Source organism: Lactuca serriola, chromosome 7 (assembly GCF_051521515.1).
Source record: "Lactuca serriola cultivar US96UC23 chromosome 7, Lser_US96UC23_V15, whole genome shotgun sequence".
NCBI lineage: Eukaryota > Viridiplantae > Streptophyta > Magnoliopsida > Asterales > Asteraceae > Lactuca > Lactuca serriola.
The window spans coordinates 4,154,678-4,176,204 of record NC_136414.1 but is presented as its reverse complement, the minus strand read 5'-3'; the positions used below and the strand labels follow the sequence as shown (position 1 = coordinate 4,176,204).

General features: G+C 36.3%; 1 protein-coding gene across 1 annotated transcript; it reads right to left on the bottom strand.

Moving 5' to 3' along the window:
• Positions 1-483: 483 nt before the first annotated feature.
• Positions 484-5,147, bottom strand: LOC145064777 (methylenetetrahydrofolate reductase (NADH) 1-like). Its single transcript, XM_079012152.1, has 11 exons — positions 4,622-5,147; positions 3,524-3,584; positions 3,284-3,366; positions 3,010-3,183; positions 2,735-2,908; positions 2,452-2,552; positions 2,263-2,374; positions 1,689-1,769; positions 1,432-1,609; positions 983-1,320; positions 484-883 (listed from the first exon to the last, which is right to left on the bottom strand). Exons 1-11 carry the CDS (start codon positions 5,030-5,032, stop codon positions 800-802), a joined length of 1,797 nt encoding a protein of 598 aa, XP_078868278.1. The 5' UTR covers positions 5,033-5,147; the 3' UTR covers positions 484-799.
• Between the last annotated feature and the right edge of the window lie 16,380 nt (positions 5,148-21,527).

Sequence of the window (21,527 nt, the reverse complement as noted above, 5' to 3'; positions counted from 1 at the left end):
TGAAATAAAAATCCATAAAGTTTGCGGACCACCAGTATGGGTGTATATAGCTTGCACAACAAATGACCCAAACGTTGGGTCCATTAAAAGGGAGTCGTTTCACCTTAAAACGGTTGTCTTATATATGTATATAGAAGATTAAAACGTTGCAAAAGATTGAGAACGATAACTACTTCTCTCTACACTTTGTCCTTCGAAAACACATTCCATTGCAAGGTATTCATGTGTTTCAGAATTTGTAATAGGTTTGTATCTCAATTCAACTTGTTATTGGATTATCCCAAATCAGATTTCATAATACCCTCGACAATTGGGTCAAAATCACATATTTCAAAAAATGTTTTTCATATATGATCCTTGAATTTTCCAATTGATTGATATTGGAAACCCAAAACCGAAGATTTTGTTAACAATGTGATACAAAAAAGCAAGATGACATTCTCCATTAGAAATGGTGAATTGTATAACACAAAAATCCAATAATATCACAATAGAAATTACTTTTATAAGCAATGACATAATGGTACGTACATTGTGCATTCAATACTTGTACACATGACTGACATACTAGGTAAAAAGAAGCTGGTTTGGTCTTGTTTGTTGGGTAATGGAATAATTAAATATGTTGCTTATGGGTGTATGTAGTTTGCACAACAAATGTAGCAACATTAGATTACAAAACAAGAAAGACAGATGAGATGAGACAAGACGTCAAAATGAAAATATAAAGAAGAAAGTATAAGTAAGAGCATAAGACGATCAATTTTCTCTATAGAAAGAAGAAGCGGTGGATGTGGTTCTAGAATCCCTTGAAAACGGTGAATAAATTGGTGTTTATGTAATCGTTGTCCACCAAGCTCACCAAGTAGTAAGTGTTTTGTACCTGTATGTATAAGTAAACCATAATCAATGAGATAACAAAAACAAGAAAAATAAATTATAAAAAATGACAAGAAAAGAGATAAGAGATGAGAAAAGGAACCTCTTGGAGAAGCGATCTTGAAGTGTTATCTTCCTGGGGATACAATTGAGCCCATCCTCTTGACCAGATCTCAAAAGCTTCATCCTTCCATATCAAGAAACTAGCGGGGTCCACAACAGTTGGTTGAATGATCTCCTTTCCTGGGAAGGCACCCCATGTGACTGCGTTCACATCGTTTTTCCCGACATTTGAAACCAGGGTTCCTTCCTTGTTCACCGCCAAGTATGTGAGTGAAGGAATCGCCTTGCTTTTCTCAACAAGAGCATTTAACTTTTCGCCAGAGCAGAAAAACTCCACGTAGGCTTTCTGGTATACGTATCCACCCGCTGGGCCCCATCCTTCAAACCCAAATAAACAACAAGTCAGTCGGCAACTTTTATTTTATACATGTATATATATATATATGCAAAAACTAAAACTGTGTATTATATAGCTATTTCTTGCATTACCAACAGATGGGGAGTCAGATTTGGCTCCATTAACAGCGGGTTGGCTGTTGATGGTGAGGAAACCCTTGAGGTTGATGGAAGCCAGTTCCTCGTTGATGATTTTTGTCTCTGGCTGAAGCGCATCCAGGTCCGACCAAGGGCTGGTTTTTAGTTGCCCAAGGCAGTACTTCATGAATTTCTGATATAAAATTCATTCAATTAGCCACCCAACGCATTTTTACATACTGATTAAATTAGAAATACCATAATACCCATACCTCGGAAATATCATCAAACTTGGTCAAAGGGACCACCCATTCTGCTTGAATTTTCTTGTCACGTGCACGTGGCCTCATGAACTGCTTGCAGATTCACAACATATGAGAAAAGAAAAAGACTGGTATATACCTTTCCCTTAAATACAATAAATATGGCAACGTGCTTTCATTTTTCTTTTTTTTTTTAAATTGTAGTAGTTCATCTCTTCCTATTACCAAACTGTACTTTGGAAAATCAACCCGCTATAGCTATAGCTATAGCAATATCATCAAAATACGAATCAATTTTTGCTGTGCTATGTATGTTTGGGTAGTAGATTTATCAAAGGAAATAGAAAGTACAATGCTGTAATAGAACTAAATGAAAGTAGGATGCAATAGAATAGTTCATTGCTCTTTTTTGCATTTAGCCCTATATCAACTGTTGTGTTGATTGTTAATATGCAACCAAAAGACAAGTATGATGTCGTCATTGGAAACAAATACAAGAACTTTGGTGATAATGGGGGTGCAAATAAGTAGGTAGAGTAATACTTCCAGAAAATGAAATGTTGCAATTGTAGGCATACCATACCTGATGATCGGTTAATGCTCCGTATGATGCATTAGAAGAATCCGCCCAACGCCCATGTGGATATTGCTCCCAACCACCCGTCCTTGATATGTAGCTCTTTGGACGATTGGCCCTATCAAAATTCAAAACACAAATAATGAGTAATTTTGTTAACAAATCAACTTAAAAATTCATGTTCATGTTGCATACCAGAAAATTGGCCTAACATCTTCTTTAAGACGGAAAAGGTTAGTAGGTCTCCTCCATGGAAGTGGTCTTGTAATTTTGGCCTCGTCAACCAATCCAAGACTCTGTGTATGGTAGATATAATATGTAAGTTTATATTTTATAATGCAAATGACAGGACATAATTGTACAGTGTTTGACTACACTCGGACTAGGACTGATGTCGATGTGACATAAATTCAAAATTTAACTACAACCTCTAATATTTCAAGTGAAAAGAAAAACAATATTGAGGAGTTGTACTTACTGTCAATATTGCCAATGCAGATTTCTCATTGTTGAGTGTATAAAGATGCAAAGTCTTGATTCCACTCGCCATGATTTTCTTACACATTTCAGTTCCAAGGTGGACTCCATAGTTTCTAACAGCTTCCTCATTGTCCTTGATAGGCTCCAAAGCAGCAGTAATTTCAGATGGAATCTGCAGTAGTTTTCATATTAGCCATGTTAAAGATATACCCTTACAGTCAGGTGAATCATAAATTATTATTATTATTAGTATTAGATTGGAGGCCAGCATACCTTAGTTTTGCAGAAACCAGTCATCCTAATGAAACCATTATAGTTGTTAATGGGCATGATACCGGGAACAATGGGACAAGTTATTCCAATTTGGCGACAATCATTCACGAATTTTAGAAAATTATCAACATCATAGAAAAGTTGAGTCACAATCACATCTGCTCCAGCATCAACCTGCAACATAAAATCCCATTTGTAAGTTACAAGTCAACATAACAAATACTACCTCAAAGCGACTAAATTTTGAGACACAATTTTTGAAAATAGATTGTACCTTTCTCTTGAGATAAGCAAGATCCTTTTGGTATGCTTCGGGTGTAGCCAAACCATTGCCTTCAATGACTTCAGGATGTGCCTCTGAGAAGTAAATTTTTAGAAATGGTAAGAAAAGGGTCATAATAAAGTGTTTGCCCCAAAATACACTCAGATATTAAATAGAATAATACTAAAAATATCATGCTCATGGAACTCAATAGACTCTAGATATAAAAACAAAGGGAAGCCAGATGGAAACCTGGATAACCAGCAACAGCTATGCCAAAGTAGTCATCATATGACTTGCGGATATGTTCCACCTACAAAAGAAAAAAGGACACAAATTTGATATAAAAAACCAAAACTATTAATTCCATGTGAAAATGACTACAATAATTCTCTTACTGCTTAATTAGTTCACTTGAAAATAGGTGCAATTTTTTTTAGATTCTAGATGCACCATGATGTAAACTTCTTCATTATCTAAATAATTTTAAAGAAGCTAAATGGACTCGACATACCTCAACCTAAAGTTCATCTATTTAAACAATGTTCAAAAGGAATTTGTGTATCAAATGAATTACTAGGAAATGAGCGAAATTCAACAAGTAATTAGTTAACTCCAAGCAAGCAATTGATAATCTCATTCATACAACATGTTTCCAGTTAAAAATATGATGCTGAATACATAAATCAAATATGATCCTAGCATGTACATCATCTAACTTGTGATGGAACTTGGCAGCTAGTTAAGAAATGTTGGTGACTCAATGATCAATTAGACTGCAAATTCACAAATTTGAATCTAATTAAGTAATCAAAATACTGTGAAAACAGCAGTATCTTGTAAAGTCCTTCGTAATCTAAATCATTTTAGAGAAGTTATCATGGACTTCAAAGTTCTCAAAAGCTAACATTCTTCCAGAGTATCTATTTTATGAAACTAATTATTGGAAATTGGGCTAAAATGAACAAACCTACTCTATAGCAATAACAGATCCCTAAATTAGACTTCAGAAACACTCGATTTAATAAGAAATTAGCAGATTGCAAGCAAGTGATTCAGAATCCCGATGAGATAACATGTGGCAGTTAAACTCTAAAGCTCGATACACATTCTAATGTGGTCCTAGGATCTAGATCATCTAACTTGTGTCGGTAGCTAGCGTAGAAAGCTTGCAACTTAATGATCAGTTAGACTTCAATTTCACGACTTCAAATCTAATTAACTAATGTCGGTAGTTACTAGTTCGTGTGGAAATGTCGCTGACGCAATTATTGATTAGACATCGAATTCGTAAAATTAAATCCAATTAAATAATCAAACCACTACCAAAAGCAAAATCGTGATACGTACCAGGTCGAGAGCACAAGCGAACCCGCCCTGGATCTGAACAAACTTATCCTGACCGCGTGGTGGATCACCTCGAAGAGCCAACACATTCTGGATTCCATCTTTCTTAATAGTCTCTAGAGCGTGATCTATCTTCTCCACCGGCATATTAGTACAAGTCAAATGCATCATAGTCTCCACACACACCATATTCTGCATCCTCCTCGCTATTTCCAAAGTCAGCTCTGCCGTGGAGCCACCGGCGCCCCATGTGATGTCGCAAAATGTAGGATTGTGAGCCACCATTCGCTCCATCCTTTCGAACAGATTTTCAACACCTTCTTCTGTCTTCGGAGGGAAGAATTCGAAGGAAAAAACCACCTTTCCGGCATCTCCAGTCGCCGTAGACTCCAAAATCTTCTCAATTACCTTCATTTCCTGCTTGAATTACAGAAAAATCGGGAGATCTAAAGATTCAGCAGTGTGTTATCTCAGATCTTGTCCTCTGATCTATTTCACAACTCACTGAAGGATGGCACACCAAGATTGGTAGATCCCTGGATGCTTTTATAATGCAAGGATAATACATTTAGCCCCCTTTTATTTTAAATAGTATATCAAATTCGCCCCTAAGCTTTGTTGGATATTTAAAGTCAAAATCGACTTATTATTTGTTTCGTTTTTTTCTTATAAAATAAAAAATTTGATGTTTGTTGTTGGAACTTCAAAGTAGTAGTTTTGTATTTGTGTAAAAGTATTTTGTATTTGTGTAGAAGTATTAGATGAAAGAACATCTAAATCTAAAATAAATAATAAAACAAAAGTTCTGTTTAATGACAAACTAATAATAAATATAAAGGTGGAATGCATTTTGTAACAATCAACATAATACGTCTTAAAACAATAATTTTGTTATAATTAGTAAAGTTCTTTATTTAATTTAAGCTTTTTAAATAAAATCCAAGCTCCTAATTCCTAAAAGCTCTAAAAAGTTTGTCGCACATTAGTTTTAAATTTTTATTTTGCAAATTAAAACAAATTTAAGTATGAGAAACTGACTTATAAGCCCAACGATGTTTCCAAACCGTTCGGTAAACTCTAATTATGTTTTGTCTATTCAAGAAAATCCAACGAACTTAATCTTTTGTCTAAAAAACTTGAATTACCTTACACTTTTGTTCACCGACTAATGAAAGTCAACGAATGACACGTCTTATAACGTAAAATTAAATATTAGGAAAATGACTTGTAAGACCAACGAAGTTTCGAAACCGTTCAGAAAACTTCAATCATGTTTTGTATGTTAAAAAAAACAAGGAACTTATGCTTTTGGTCGATTCTTATTAGAGGCAACAATATTCATTAGGTATACAATTAGTTAGCAAATGACATGACATTATATTTAATGACATGAAGTAAACTGATTAAAATTGTCATTTATATATCGATTTAAGGCTTGGAGAAGATAAAAAACGAACGGCGTATGTGTTTAGATCTCTTGTAATGGATATTTTTTCATCTTCCACTCAATCATTGATGTACAACTCAATATCTACAAATAATATATTTGATGATGCAAACCCTTGTGGATGTGGACGTCCTTCTTGGATTTGGACATCTAGAACGGAGGATCATCAAGAGAAAAAGTTTATGGCTTGTTCAAACAGATAGGTAAGTGTAATTGAAAGCTTTATCATGTCCATCTTCTATCTAGTTGGTTGATTATATTAATAAGTTCTTGTTTTTGAAGGAACAAAACAAATAGATAGAAGATAGACATGATAAAGTTTTTAGTAGCTTTCAGTTACACTTATTCATCTGTTCGAGCAAGCCTTAAACTTTTTTCTCTGGACGATCCTCCATTCAAGATGTTTAAATCCAAGAAGGGCGTCCACATCCATAAGGGCTTGCATCATGAATTATCTTCTTGGTAGATATTGAATTGGAAATCAAGATTGAGAGGAAGAATAAGAAGTAGCCATTACAAGACATCGAACACAAATGTCGTTCATGTTTCTATTCTCCAAGCCTTAAATCGATATCTTAAGGGCAATTCTAATATGTTTATTTCATGTCATTAAATATAATGTCGTGTCATTTGCTAACCAATTGTATACTTAATGAATCTGGTTGTCTTTAATGAGAATTGAACAAAAGCATAAGATTGTTGGGTCTTTTAGACAAAAAGTTAAGTTCATTGGGTTTTTTAAACATAGAAAACATAATTGGGGTTTTTCTAAACGGTTTTGAAAGTTTGTTGGTTTTACAAGTCATTTTTCCTTTAAGTATTTATAAGCCTATAGTTTGGTATGAACCACGATCAAACTTAGATGTTTAATTATCATTTTATTATCATAATTTTCTTTCATCAATCCAACTTTACTTAGATGCACAACCCTATTAATGATTAGTTTTATAGGGTTTGAGTTTTGACATATTCGAGTTTGAATCTTAAATTTAACTTTTTAAGGATGAAAATCTGATTTTAAAAACATATAAAGATATCTCTCAACAAAACTATTTTTCATGAATAAATTCAAAAAACTCAACCACATCTTAATTTAATCAAAATATTTATATGTCCCAACTTATAAATGTTACAATACTTAATATGGAATTGTACATCCAATCGTCTTAAGAGATAGTAGATTTCATGGACCATGGTCATTATCTTGGCAGGTTTATCAATTATTATATACATCATACCATATTCATCATCTTAATTTAATTATAATCGAATTCCATAATAAAGTAAGTAGCAACAATCAAATGATGTGTGGCCTATCAGGTTTTAGAGTGATAGGAGTAGGCAACGCCGTTAGGCATTATTAGCAGAAAAAGGCAAAAAAAAAAAAAAAGGAAACGCCGTTACCAAATGTTGTAGTGGTAACGGGAAACAACGGAAATACCTTTAACGTGCAATAACCATAAAAGGGGCGGTGTTCATTGGCATTATTAACTGTTATTAAGCACAATAATGGGAGTTGCCCACTCCTAATAGCCTAATATATTCCTTAACCAATAAAATTAATATTGGAATCATGGTGTTAATTTGTGATATTGTCCGTAAAAAAAAATTCAATAACAAATTAACAATGTATTTGGCAAAGTATGTATGAAATTCTATCCAAAATTGTCTATTTTAGTCTAAAAATAAAATGAAATTATATATTAGTCTTAGTCTAACATAATAAATAAAAATCATTTTTGTCAAATATCATCTTCTTATTAAATTTGACACATGTCATTTTCTAGGATTTCTTGAATTATTTTTTTTTCACTTGTCATTTTTTTTGTATTTTTCATTTTTTTTTTAATTTAAAATCCAAATAGAATATGTATTAAATTAATTACTTTATTTATTATATTATTTTTATTTATATAAAATTATTGCTTTAAAAATTACATAATGCTTATAATTTTATATTAAACTTTTAGTTTTAATAAACTCGTGTATTATACGGGTTTTACACCTAATTAAATAATAACTAATAGTATTATAAGGACGTGACATGTGAGCTATTTGGCTTCCGTTTCTTAATTTTGATAAAATTTTCACAATATTACTTAATATTGAATGATTGCCTCCTCGAAAACATACTATTCAAACACATTGATAGTGACTTAATTTGGTAAAATAAAATCCTACATCTATCACCCAAATAAGTTGAATCATATGTAACAAGGATTTTTATTAAAATGGATCTCTCAGTTTATGATATCAAATTATGGTTAAAATATTATAGTATTAGAATAAATAATTGTTAAAAAAATATATGATTTTAAATATAAGTTGGACGGTTTATTTCTCGTATACCCGGTTTTAAAATAAATTTATATTTATTTAACTTGTTAGATATATAAATATAACTTAAATCAATATATTATTAGGTAAGTAAAAATTGCCAGTTTTTTTAATAAATTATTTGTGATGATATGATATAACAAAATGCGATCAATGTCGTTGAAATAAAAATTGTTGTTAATTTTAAATGGAAAATACCGATCGAGAGTAATTGTTTAGAACAGAAAACGCAAATCAGTTACTTGAGGGGAATTTACAAGTTGTAGATAGTAGATGGACTAAAATGTAATTAAGAAACCATTCAACAACCTCACCAACCACGTATCCTCAACAACCCCACGAATTCATCAACATTCCCAATACTTATTTACCGTTCATGATTTATTGTTTCCAATTTTTTTTTGTAATTGAAGTAAAAGAAAATAAAAGGTTTTTATCTAGGGTGAGTAGAATAAACCGAAAAAATTGACAAAAACCGAGAAAATTAGAATTGATGGTTTGGGTTTGATTTTTTAAATAATGAAATATTGGATCGGTTTCGGTTTATACTAGTCGTTTACCCGTACAAAGCGGCGGCGGTGAATAGTTTCATTATGCTATTCATGTATAGAGCATTTGTTTGTTGTGTTGGTTTTCATAGTTGGACAAAATCACATGAAAAATTGTAAATCAGGAATGAGAAATAACATAGTTTTTACTTAGGTTTTAAGTTTGGTTAAAAAAAACGTATTTGAATACAACGTTTATAAATTTCAACACGTTTTATAAAAGAAAAGGTTCATACGGTTTCCTTAATTTTTTACTAAATTGTAGATTGGAAACTCTACTCACGTTATTTTTTACCAAATTAGTTTTTGTTATTATAAAATGTTATAAGCCATACTTAAAAAAAAAATTGCAAAATGGACTACCATGGCATATTGTATTTTCTGATGTGGTCCAAAAGTAAAATGATCATCTTACAAAATGGACTCCCATGGGTTGTTGTATTTATTCTTCTTTAGAATGCATTGTGACGAAAGAAACTCGTTATTTAGATTTTAGACAAAGAATGATATGATTAATTTTTAAACATTTATACATCCATTATTGTTGTTCGGAATAAAACACATACTCAAATCAGATTAAAAAAAATATTATCGTAAACATTAAAGACTGTAATTTAAGGCTTTAACACAAACATTAAAAATTTAAAATATTTTCACTCGTGTTAAGGGACAAAATGGAAATTTTCACACATTTAGTGATCGTAAAATGAGCACTAATAATATGTTATATCAAGTTCAACCACACTGTGAATAAACCCGTACAAACAACATCACCTAGCATCTTTGAGTTCCACCTTGACAACATCTTCATGAGCAATACAATTAGATTTTATTAAACTGGACTAAACATGTTTCAGAGTAAAATGTTATGATTAGATGTTTATATTTAACCACCAACTCCACGATCGTAAGACACTTATAGAAGCAATATATTCTCGTAGTTGAATTGAGAGTATAGGTACAATAGAAAGTATAACAGACTGTGACACCCAAAAACAACAAAACTTTAATGATAAGCTACTTAATTATGGAAACAAAATTTAAGAGGGTGCATATTTATCAGAGTAAACTTTGCACCAATATTTTGAGGATTCCCATTCAATCATATATAAATTTTAAATTTGCATGAATGTAAGCACTAACAGCACAAGGAAAAGATGTCATGTTTGCATTTTACTTTCATTTCTTTTGATTACAACAATTTTACTTTTAAAATCAAAAGTACACTGTAATTTTTTACAATTAGCCGGGGAAGAAAATATCTACAAACATGTTATAATAAATAGTTGAATGAAAGTACATTTCTATTTCTAGTTTATTATAGCATTTTATACACACAATAGACACAAGCATCATGCACATTGGACACACACAACAGGAGTGCATACACACATACGCACCCACACAACCACAACGTATACACTTTGTAACATCCCAAAATACGGGCCAAAAATTTCATTTTTAACTAAACACTTTGCAAAACATTTGTAAATAAAACATTGTCTGATCAAATCATTTCGCATCCATACATCATGTTTGAAAACCAAAGTACGAAATCAACCAAAAGTCAGAGTACAAATCCCAGAACAATCTCGGTAGGCGGAAAAACAGTGTGTGTGTATGATGTGCCGCTACCGCGCTAGCTCCTTCTCCTTTGAAGAAGAGGTACCTGAAACCAAAACTGAAAACTGTAAGCACGAAGCTTAGTGAGTTCCCCCACTGTACCACATACCATATAACCACATAACATATATATATATTGTCAGGCATATCTGGGTGCCCGACCTACCCCTTCGTTCCTCTCGACTAGATACTGATTATCATAACTGGGTGATGGTCTCCCATTCGGTCCTCTCGACCAGATACTGACTAGCATAACTGGGTGTTGGTTTCCCCTTCGGTCCTCTCGACCGGATACTGACTAGCATAGCTGGGTGTTGGTCTCCCCTTAGGTCCTCTCTACCGGATACTGGGGACTATTTCACCCCCTACTACTACTACCACATAACACTTGTCACATAATCTATCTAGCATAATTGGGCATGACTGCCCCTTAGGCCCTATCGACCGGTAATATGGGGACTATCTCCCCTACTGTCACTAGCACATAGCATCATATCATACTAGCACATAAATATATCACAGGTAGTAGCAACCCTAGATGGATATCACAGAGACAATCATCTAATCATACAACTCCTACTGGTGGGCCGACATTGTGGCCGTGGACGGTGGACCCACTGCTACTAGAAGGTAACTCACCTCGAAAAGTAGTTGTTGAAAGTCTGCTTGCTAAGCGCCTGACTGCTGAACTGGTAATCCTCTGACTATAAATTATAAACATAGATTAGCCACTCGTAAATACCCTTAGGTCAAATGACTGACCCACCCCTGGTCCAAGGTCAACTCCTTGGTCAAAGTCAACTTCCAGTTGACTGGACTCGCCGAGTCATGGAACAGACTCGCCGAGTCCTTCTCCCACTAACCCGATCCTACTCGACAGGTCCCTCTTCTCACTCACTGAGTCACCCTTAACTCTGTAACGTCCCAAAATTCAAGACTAAAAATTTCTTTTAATAAAACATTACTTAAAGCAAGATCATCAAACCAAAACATAATCAGAGTATTAATTTCCAAAACACATGTTCGTTATCAGAGTAAAACATTCCCAGGCTGTCGATTCCATGGTGTGTGCCATGCGATCACCCCGAGCTCTTCCCTCCGCTACCGGAAGTACCTGAAACCAAAACTGAAAACCGTAAGCACGAAGCTTAGTGAGTTCCCCACCCTACCACATACCATTCATAACCACATATTATACATATTGGGCCACGCCCGCTATCCTGGGCCTCGCCACCTGCCTCGGGCCTCGCCCGCTACAACGGCCTCGCCGCTCCAGGCCCCGCCTGGCTTCGAGCCCCGCTCGGATATAGATCTGTTTCATTTAGGCCTCGCCTGTCACAGGGCCTCGCACGCTGTGACATCCCCAATTTCTCGGCCAGAAAAGACCGATTTGTTTATGCTTTGTTTTATAAATCAGAGTGATCGTTTAAAGAAAACGGTTGCGGAATTTGTTCCCAAAATAAAATATGATAACCATTTTATCAAAACATTTCTCGAAAAGAATGTATTTTCATTAAATAATAAAACCTCGGGATGTCATGTTCGTTACAGACCAAAAGCATAAACAATATAAAATAAACCTTACAATAGTTATTCAACTACTGATCTATAATCCAAAATCTCTCGTCAAGTCCGCCGACTTATACTCTTGTGTCATTACCTGTAATGAAAAGAAAACTGAGTGGGTCAGGCTTGGGAGCCTGGTGAGCATATAGGGTTTTCAACCCACAATAATACATTTATTATATTCAATTATCAAACAATCAACCCAAATACCCATCCCCATTATCTTCTTAAGGTTTTACCCTAAGAATCCACTATCCTTCATTCATTCATTCCTAAGGATTTACCTAAGGAATTGGCACGAAGTCCATTGCTGCCAAAGTTTATAGATCAGGTACTAAATCCATAGTTATCAGACGCTAACTCCATAGTCGCCGGGGTTTACTCAAGCGACGCTAACTCCATAGTCACCAAGGTTCACTTAACAGGCACGAAGTCACATCGTCACCAAGGTTTACTCAATAGGTGCTAACTCCATAGTCACCAAGGTTCACTTAACAAGCGCTAACTCCATAGTCGCCAAGGTTTACCCAACAAGCGCTAACTCCATAGTCGCCAAGGTTCATCAAATAGGCACGAAGTCACATCGTCGCCAAGGTTTATACAATAGGCGCTAACTCCATAGTCACCAAGGTTTATCTAATAATAGGCGCTAACTCCATAGTCACCAAGGTTTATCTAACAGCAGACGCTAACTCCATAGTCACCAAGGTTTATCTAACAGCAGGCGCTAACTCCATAGTCACCAAGGTTTATCTAACAGCAGGCGCTAACTCCATAGTCACCAAGGTTTATCTAACAGCAGGCGCTAACTCCATAATCACCAAGGTTTATCTAACAGCAGGCGCTAACTCCATAGTCACCAAGGTTTATCTAACAGCAGGCGCTAACTCCATAGTCACCAAGGTTTATCTAACAGCAGGCGCTAACTCCATAGTCACCAACTATCCCATCTACACATGTTCTACCCAACAATTTTGTAGATATAAATACTTACACAGTTTAAATCATTTAACACCTGTATAAAACTCCAAATTCCATGCCCATCTCAAATAGACAAATAACATATAAACACATAGCACGTATTTCATAGCAAATACTTCATATTTATGTGTTAGAAGAAAGTAACTACACACTCGCGCATATAAACAACAATATACTTAATACACTCAAACCATACTTGTATTATTATCGTGTTTATGAAAGGTAGTATACACTCACTTGATCAGAAGATGATCGGATAGCACTACGGCTTGCAGAAGTAGTAATCCACAGCAGATCTGGAAGATCTCCACAAAAATCGAACTTATCGCGGGCAGAGCTTCGGCTCGGGAACCGCACTTCTCGGGATCTTCGGGATCTCGGGACTTGACTCGGGGCTAGAGAATAATACCGGGGCTTCGGGGTATTTCTGGCACGCAAATCGATGCAAAACGGGAGAGAGAAGAGAGAAAATAGCAACCCTAAACGGCTGGCCCTTCAAATCTATTTATAGGGCAAATTTGGCCCTTGCCACGTCGTGGCAACCTTGTTCCACGTCGTGGGCTTGGTCGTCACTGAATGCGTCATCCCAAGTTGCATCTGGGGGCCTCCCGGAGGTGTCAGGACACTTGCCACGTCGTGGCAACCTTGTTCCACGTCGTGGGCTCTGACAGTTTTGGGGTTTCGTGCCCCGAACTTCATAAATTCATAACTTTCGCATACGAACTCCGTTTTCGATGTTCTTTATATCGACGCGAAGGTGAGATTATGATCTACAACTCTCGTTTAGACTCCATTGGCTAATTTTGACTTTATTTTTAATATATTATAAGTATATTAGTTATATATTATCTTTAGTAGGTCAGGACAGGAAAACTCCGTTCGAAATTCATAACTCCTTCATCTGAACTCCGTTTTCGTCTGTCTTTTTATCGTTGGACTACTATCGAATAGATCTTCAACTCTTGTTTATATCACTAAGGATAAATATCTATCTACCTTAAGTTCACTATTTACATCGCGCTGGGTCGTGCCGGTTCTGTCGCGAAACTTCGACAGGTCATAACTTCTTCGTTATAACTCGGATTTTGGCGTTCTTTATATGCACGGAAACCTTGTGACATATACTACAACTTGGTTAAGATTAATCCTTCTAAATAATCTTCCATCAAAAAGTCATTTTTGATGCTTATCGTCTCTAAATTGACTAGCCCTGATCTACGGGCGTTACACACGCTAACATATAATAGCACATAAACATATCACCACACATAAGCTAAACACATACTAACAGATCCTGTCCTAAGGCCTCGCCTATCCTGGGCCTCACCCTTGTCTTGCTACTGATGAGTCATGGAACCCCGTCCATGCTCCTACTGATAGTGAGATACGGGCCCAGCCCGCACTCACTCTTTCCCTAACTTGGGCCTCGCCCCTGATCTGTTGCTAATGAGATAAGAAACACCATCCACTCTCTGTTATTGGTGAGATACGGGACCTCGCCCACACTCACCTCCCTACCAGGCACATACAAGTATCACACAGACAACAAGTATAAACTATCACATAAACCATTCCTTGGGCACCCGCCCGCTATCATTGGACCTCGTCCTGAATATGATACTAGCATATTGTGCCTAGGGCTAACCCCCGAGTCTTCTTACTCATAACTACATGGGTCGGCATTGTGGCCGTAGACCCATTCACACAAAAGGGAAACTCACCTGCACTTGCTGAACTTGCTGATAGCCCCCCCTAGTTGTTTCTCGACAACTCCCTGAACTCCTGCTCCACTAGCTCCCCGAGCTACCAATAACAATGCAACACTTAGTCTAACTGTCCCCCGAAAGTCAACTTAGTCAACTCTGGTCAAAGTCCTGGTCAAAGTCAACCTCCCAGGTCAACCCTACTCGTCAAGTCTGCCTACTGACTCATCGATTTCATAAGCTCAGAGTCCTTCCATTCGCGACTCGACTCGCTGAGTCAGTCCATGACTCGCCGAGTCTACCGATTTCTGAGTCTTGACCTGTCCAACTCACCGAGTCTCCACTCGACTCACTGATTCGAGTCTCAACTCGAAGGGTTTGGGGTTTCGCGACTTGACTCGCCGAGTTGTTCTTCCAACTCGTCGAGTTCCTGCCCAACTTCATCCGACTTGCCGAGTCCACCCATGTGACTTGCCGAGTCGCTCCATCTCTTAATCCATGCAGTGGCTTTTCGAGCCAAACAGGGGCTCCAACACATAGATCCATACTTCCAAGGTCTATTCCTCACGTAAAGTGGCAAACTTTACGTGTAGATATGGAGATCTAGGCTCAAAACACTCCAAACTAGGGTTTATGACAACCATGCTTCACCAACATGCCAAGAGCTGATACTTTGTGGGATTCTAGACCAAAACAAGCATGGATCTGAGGTAGCAACCTCAGATGTGAACTTCTAGCTCGAAATGGTTGCTTATCATGCCAAGAATGCCCAAAACTCACACATAGATATAGGTGCAAAGGAGTCCAAGAACTAGTTTATTACCTCCAAATGTTCAGAAATGTCTTCCCAATCCCGGATCTATAGCCCCTTCTTGCACCTCCAAGATCCTTCTTCCTTCTCCAAGCTTTAATGCACTCTTCAAGGCAATAATTAGCTCAAAAATGGATATGGCGGCTAGGGTTTAGTGTTCTGGGTTAGAGAGGCAGTAAAGGAACCCTAGGGGAGAGAATGAGACGCTTAAATAGGCTCCAAGTCCCGGATTTAGGGTTTTCCTCGTTCAGACCAGACTCGCCGAGTCTCCTTAGCCGACTCATCGAGTCGGTCACTTACCCCTTGACCCGGATCCTGCTCGGACTCGCCGAGTCGTCCCTTAAACTTAGGGTTTCCTTTCCTTTCTTGGCCTTCCTGACTTTGGGTGTTACAAACTCACTACTTGGGACGATAGAAACGACTCGCGATCTGACTCGCCGAGTCCAAGAACAACTCGCCGAGTCCCCACGAGCAGATCTCCTACTCGCTTCCAAATCCTCACCAGAACATCCTTTATGAGGATTTGGGTTTCTGGGACTATTGCTACACGTTAAATTGCTAATTCCACATGCAGATACGAAGGGTTGGACCTTCAACACCTAAACCCCTCTTACTCAGTAACAGTTCATATGACTCGCCGAGTTTGAAGAACAACTCGTCAAGTTCCAGGCAATCTTCATAGGACTCCCCGAGTTGTTCATCCAACTCGTCGAGTCTAAGACCATCTTCATAGAACTCGTCGAGTTCCACTTTGGGACTCGCCAAGTCCCTTCGACCCACTTCCCATACAGACCAAATCTGAAACATGCAATGCTTCCAGACCATAGATCTATGTTCCTAGGGCATGCTTATCACGTAAAGTTGCAAACTTTACGTGCATGTATGGGCCTATAAGCTCCAAAAGGCAAATCCAAGCTCTTTATGAGGTCATACACTCAATAGGGACCTCAATCACTTCAACCACAAAGACTTTATACTTCTAATACGTCCATAAGGTCTATATCTGAAGTCCTTTCGGATCATAGAGCACAAACACATGGAGTTTGGTGTTTTAGGGCTTGAAAACCACCAATTAGGGACAAAAAGGGGATCTAATGAACTAGCGATCAAGGTAGGGACTTTTTTACCTGAATGGAAGCCTCTTGCAGGGTAGATGTCGGATCTACTTCCCATCCTTGCACTCTTCCACCTCCTTCTTATTCTCTTAAGCTTCAAACTTCCTTCACAAGGCAAAAATCACCCACAAGGTCAAAAAGGGGCTAGGGTTTCGCTCTACAGCTCTTCTGGAAGTGTTAGGGACAAGGGAGTTCGAGTTAGAGTGTTTAAATAGGGTGCAAACACCCGGGTTAGGGTTTTTGCCCAAACATGGCCCACTCACCGAGTCCAAAGCTTAGACCCCGCGTCTCATCCCGCTCCTACTCGGCGAGTTGGTCCTTCAACTCGCCGAGTCCAAGGCAAAATGCATGATTTAAGAAATATTAATTACAAGGAATACGTACCAGGAACCAGGTGCTACACACTTACACAAGCACCACACAAACATCACAGACACATACAACAAGCATTTACACACACAACAAGCCCACAACACTAAAGACCGAAAGAGGGGTAAATAGGTCAATATAAGAAAGTTTTACTTTCTGATTGGCATTGTCCGCTAGGGCTGCTGTTTATTTTTGCCTTAGAATCATATGAAGACTATTTTACATCTATATAATAATCTAGTATAAACTCCATAGTCTACATGACTACATCTAGGCATCCAAATAAAATAAAATAAAATAAAATAAGAAGACGATAAAATTTGGTTTTTTGGTAAACTGTTCATGACAATAAATGTGAAACGTAGTCAAACCAAAAACCCAAAGATTTTAGTTGTTTAGTTAACAAAAAATGGAAACCTTGTTTCACCCGGCAAGCCCTGTGCATGTTAGTTTCATAGTTTAAAAGTTGAGAAATGTACAACTGTTACTTGAATCTAAAGACTAAACTAATTATATCTTAATAATTCAGTAAAAAGTCGAAGCATGTCTTGGCCCAACGAATGTCTAGAGAATACCAAGTTTACTTCATTTGAGCCGTAGACATCAAGAATATCTTTGACCAACTGTGATAGGCAATACCAACAGAAAATTAGACAATTTCAGTTATTAATCTAACAAATATTATACATCATGTAGAACATTACAGAACAAAATGACATGCTAGAAAATGTTTACCTCAACATGGCAATTTTATCTTGGTGTCCTCTGTTTCAAATTTTATATTCTCTCTTAATACACCGCTTAAATTAGAAGGGTATATTTCATTAAAACCTTACTGTAAGCCTATAGAACACAATATAATAAATATTAGTTGATGCACTATAAAACATCAAAGCTCCTATGATGTATAAATAATTCATAACCATAACCATATCTCTTCATATGTGATATGCATACATACCTTAAAAGTAACATTTCCCACCTTTTGCCCATTTTTCCATACTCAAAGGCTCTACGGTTGTATTTACATTTGAAGCACTTAACACCTAGAAGATAAGAAAAGGCAGTAACCTCTAAACATATACCAACCATATAATGTTCCCTAATATTCAAGAATATACGTGTTAAACACTCAACATATTCAATTACACTCTTTATTTCCAAACCAACCTTTCAAATAACTATCAGAAGCCAATCAAAAGAATAATTTCAGGAATCCCATACATATATTGTTTATTTAACAACCATACCTGCTTTTCCATAATTACCCTATCAAGAAGTGTGGATCTGTAGGAAAAAAGGAAAATAAATTATGTAAAAAAACATAAAACTCGTTCATTTCTAAAAGAAATCAGCATTACACCATAAATCAATAATTACAAGTAGATAAAAGTTAAAACATATAGTCTTTAAAAGGATGGGAGATGATTTGGCGTGAGTCTCGGATGTGTAAAAGGAAAGGTTGGTTTGGCGGACTGACCTGTGTTGCTTTTTTTACGGGAAACATGTGGTTGTGAGATGGGGAGATCTAAATCAGGGAATGGCGAGAACACCTTTATCTGATCCAGATTCATGAAAAGAATTTGATATTAATGTGTCTATGAATAAAAATCACAAAGATAAAGAGAGAGTCAGTGTGATTGGTGGTTGATGGAGGCGATGGTGTTTAGGGGGAACTATATAGGGACGAAAAGATAAGGCGAAGGGTGAGTAGTGGTGGTTCTGGTCATGGTTTTTAAGCGATACAGAGATGGGAAGAGCTGTATTGGTGGTGATGGTGGTGTGGTGGTTTAGATGGTTTGTTGGTGGTATAGTGGTGTTCGTGCAACGGTCTCTGATGATGGTTGATGTTGTCTCCTGATAGTAATAGAGGCGACAGATAGGGGTGTTAAGAGATTGATTTGGTTTTAGGTCTTTAACCTTCGAATTGAGGTGGCGCTGGTACAGAAAATCATCAGTCGTTAACATCCGGATGTGGGTTCAAACGATTAGGGTTTCTATGAAGGGAGAGAAAGGGAATCGTCTGGAGCGTGATGATGCAGGTGGCTAGAGATGTCACAACGCAGTATCTTTATGGCATCTAGAGGGAGGCAGTTTGTTAGAAGGAGGATACGACCACTTAGCAGGGAAAGAAGATTTCTATGGTAACACGACAACGGAATGGTGGAAGTGGTGGTCATCTACGGTTGCGACTGGAGGCTTAAGGGATATTTTGTTTAGATGGAGAAAAGTAGTTTGTAGTTTCACGCTGAAAGATCCAATATAGGGGAAAGCCGGCCAAAATCCAATAAATGTTGCAGATATATTAGGAATCAATTCACCTAATGAATAATTTAAAAGGTGGGTCAAATTTTATGCATCGATATATAAGGGAAGTCAGGTCAAATTTCCCTACATTTTAGGATTCATTAGTATTCAAACTCATAGGTAGAATTTATATGAAAAACGTTGTGTTTAAAAATTTAATATTATTATAATAATAGTTAGTTGTACTTTATGCTTAGAGGCTTGAATGTCTTAAAAAAAATTATTATTATATTCAATCTATTTTTAGAAATAATATGATTTCTTTTATAAGATAGTAAAGATATATATATATATATATATATATATATATATATATATATATATATATATATTGAAAATTTAATAATTTACTAATAAATTTATTATATTTATTAATTAGGCAAATAAAAAAGCCCTAACCCCACCCCACCCTACCCTCTCTACGAATATGAAATCGAATGTTTCTCTCTCTCATTTGAGTTGCACCACCACTCAGAACACAACACCAGTGTTGGAGTCATCGGACTGTCGTTGGTTTCATTAGAACGGAATCATTATCACTGATCTTTGCCTCTCTACTTTCTCCAAATCTTGTTGTTCACCACTTCCCTTCCCCGTTCACCATCTCCCTCCCCCTATGCTCCTCCCACCATCAAAGTTTGTTAGTGTCGCTTCTCCTCAATCAATCTTCATCGATGTTAATCTCTACAAACACTATTTGTGGGAGCTTCTTGGGACATGTATTTTTCAGATCTATACTTCTTGTGGACAATTCACAACTCATTCAAACTTGATTTTTGATAAATTTTACCCTAAACCTCTTTAAAATCCGCTTCTCGTACTTCTAGTTGCTATCTCTCATTTTTATTGTTTTGATCACCAATTCACCCAATTCGATTCTCAAAATTGGAAGAATGGGGAATTGAGGATGAGTTATTTGGATTGATCTCTAAGTTAGGGTTTTGCATTATGAAATTTTGAACTCGATTTAACTTAATTTCAATTCAAAACCATGAACTCTTTAATTGACTCGATTGGGTTCTACTTTTACATGATTGTCGTTTGTCCTGTAAAATTTGAGTTCATGAATTACACAATCATCATCGGTCGTTGCAATAGACCACGCTACCCTGTCTATCTCTTATAAACTAGTTCTTCGTAATGTCATGTACTGGAGGATCATCTGGACCTCAAAATTGATGGGTTATGGAGGTTACAAAATCAATTCTCTAAGCGGAAAAACATTTAACAATTAAATGACTAGGATACATGCAACCTAAGAAGGATCCATGTCTTTCACATAAAGGCAACATACTATGAACTATCAAACTACAAAATTTTCCTATTCAAACTTGAATTCATTAGTAAGAATACATACCTTATTAATTGTTGAAGTAAATAACCAAAAATCCTTTTGTTGATCTTTTGGAAGCAAACACCACAAGCGTCGTGCTTTTAGTGGTTCACACCCAACACAAGCAATAATGATTTTTAGGAGAGATGAGGGAGGAGATCAGAATTTCGGCCTAGCTCTTCTAAGGAATGAGTGCCGAAAATCAAAGGCTTAGGAGCCTTTATATAGTGCATCCAGGAAACCCTAGATAAGCTCAAACCCAATATACTAATATTATCTTGAATTGGTAATTATCCAGCTTCCTTATTATCCTCCAAGGATAATTCTATAACTCCTAAAATTGTCCAAGGCTCTAGGTAGGTTCTAGAATGTCTCTTGTTCAACTATTGGACAATTACACTTTAGTCCCTGTACTTTTAATAAATTATTTTAATCATAAAATTAATTCCAAATAAGATCTGATTAAATATTAATTAAATATTAATTAAATGTTAATATTTCTAATTAATATATTATTTTCATAATATATTAATAAATTGTTTATTTTAATTTATTAATCAAATAATAAATCAACCTCTCTTTCCAAAATATCATGTCCATTTGCTAGGTTTGAGGGCAACCTAAAATAATTGTGCTACCATCAATTTAAGTTTATAACAATTATAGTTATGGGTTTAGACACCTAATCCAATAGTCTCCCACTTGGATAAGTTTGTAACTGTAATTGCCAATATAACTCCTAAACTGATCATCAATTTGTAGCTTCCAA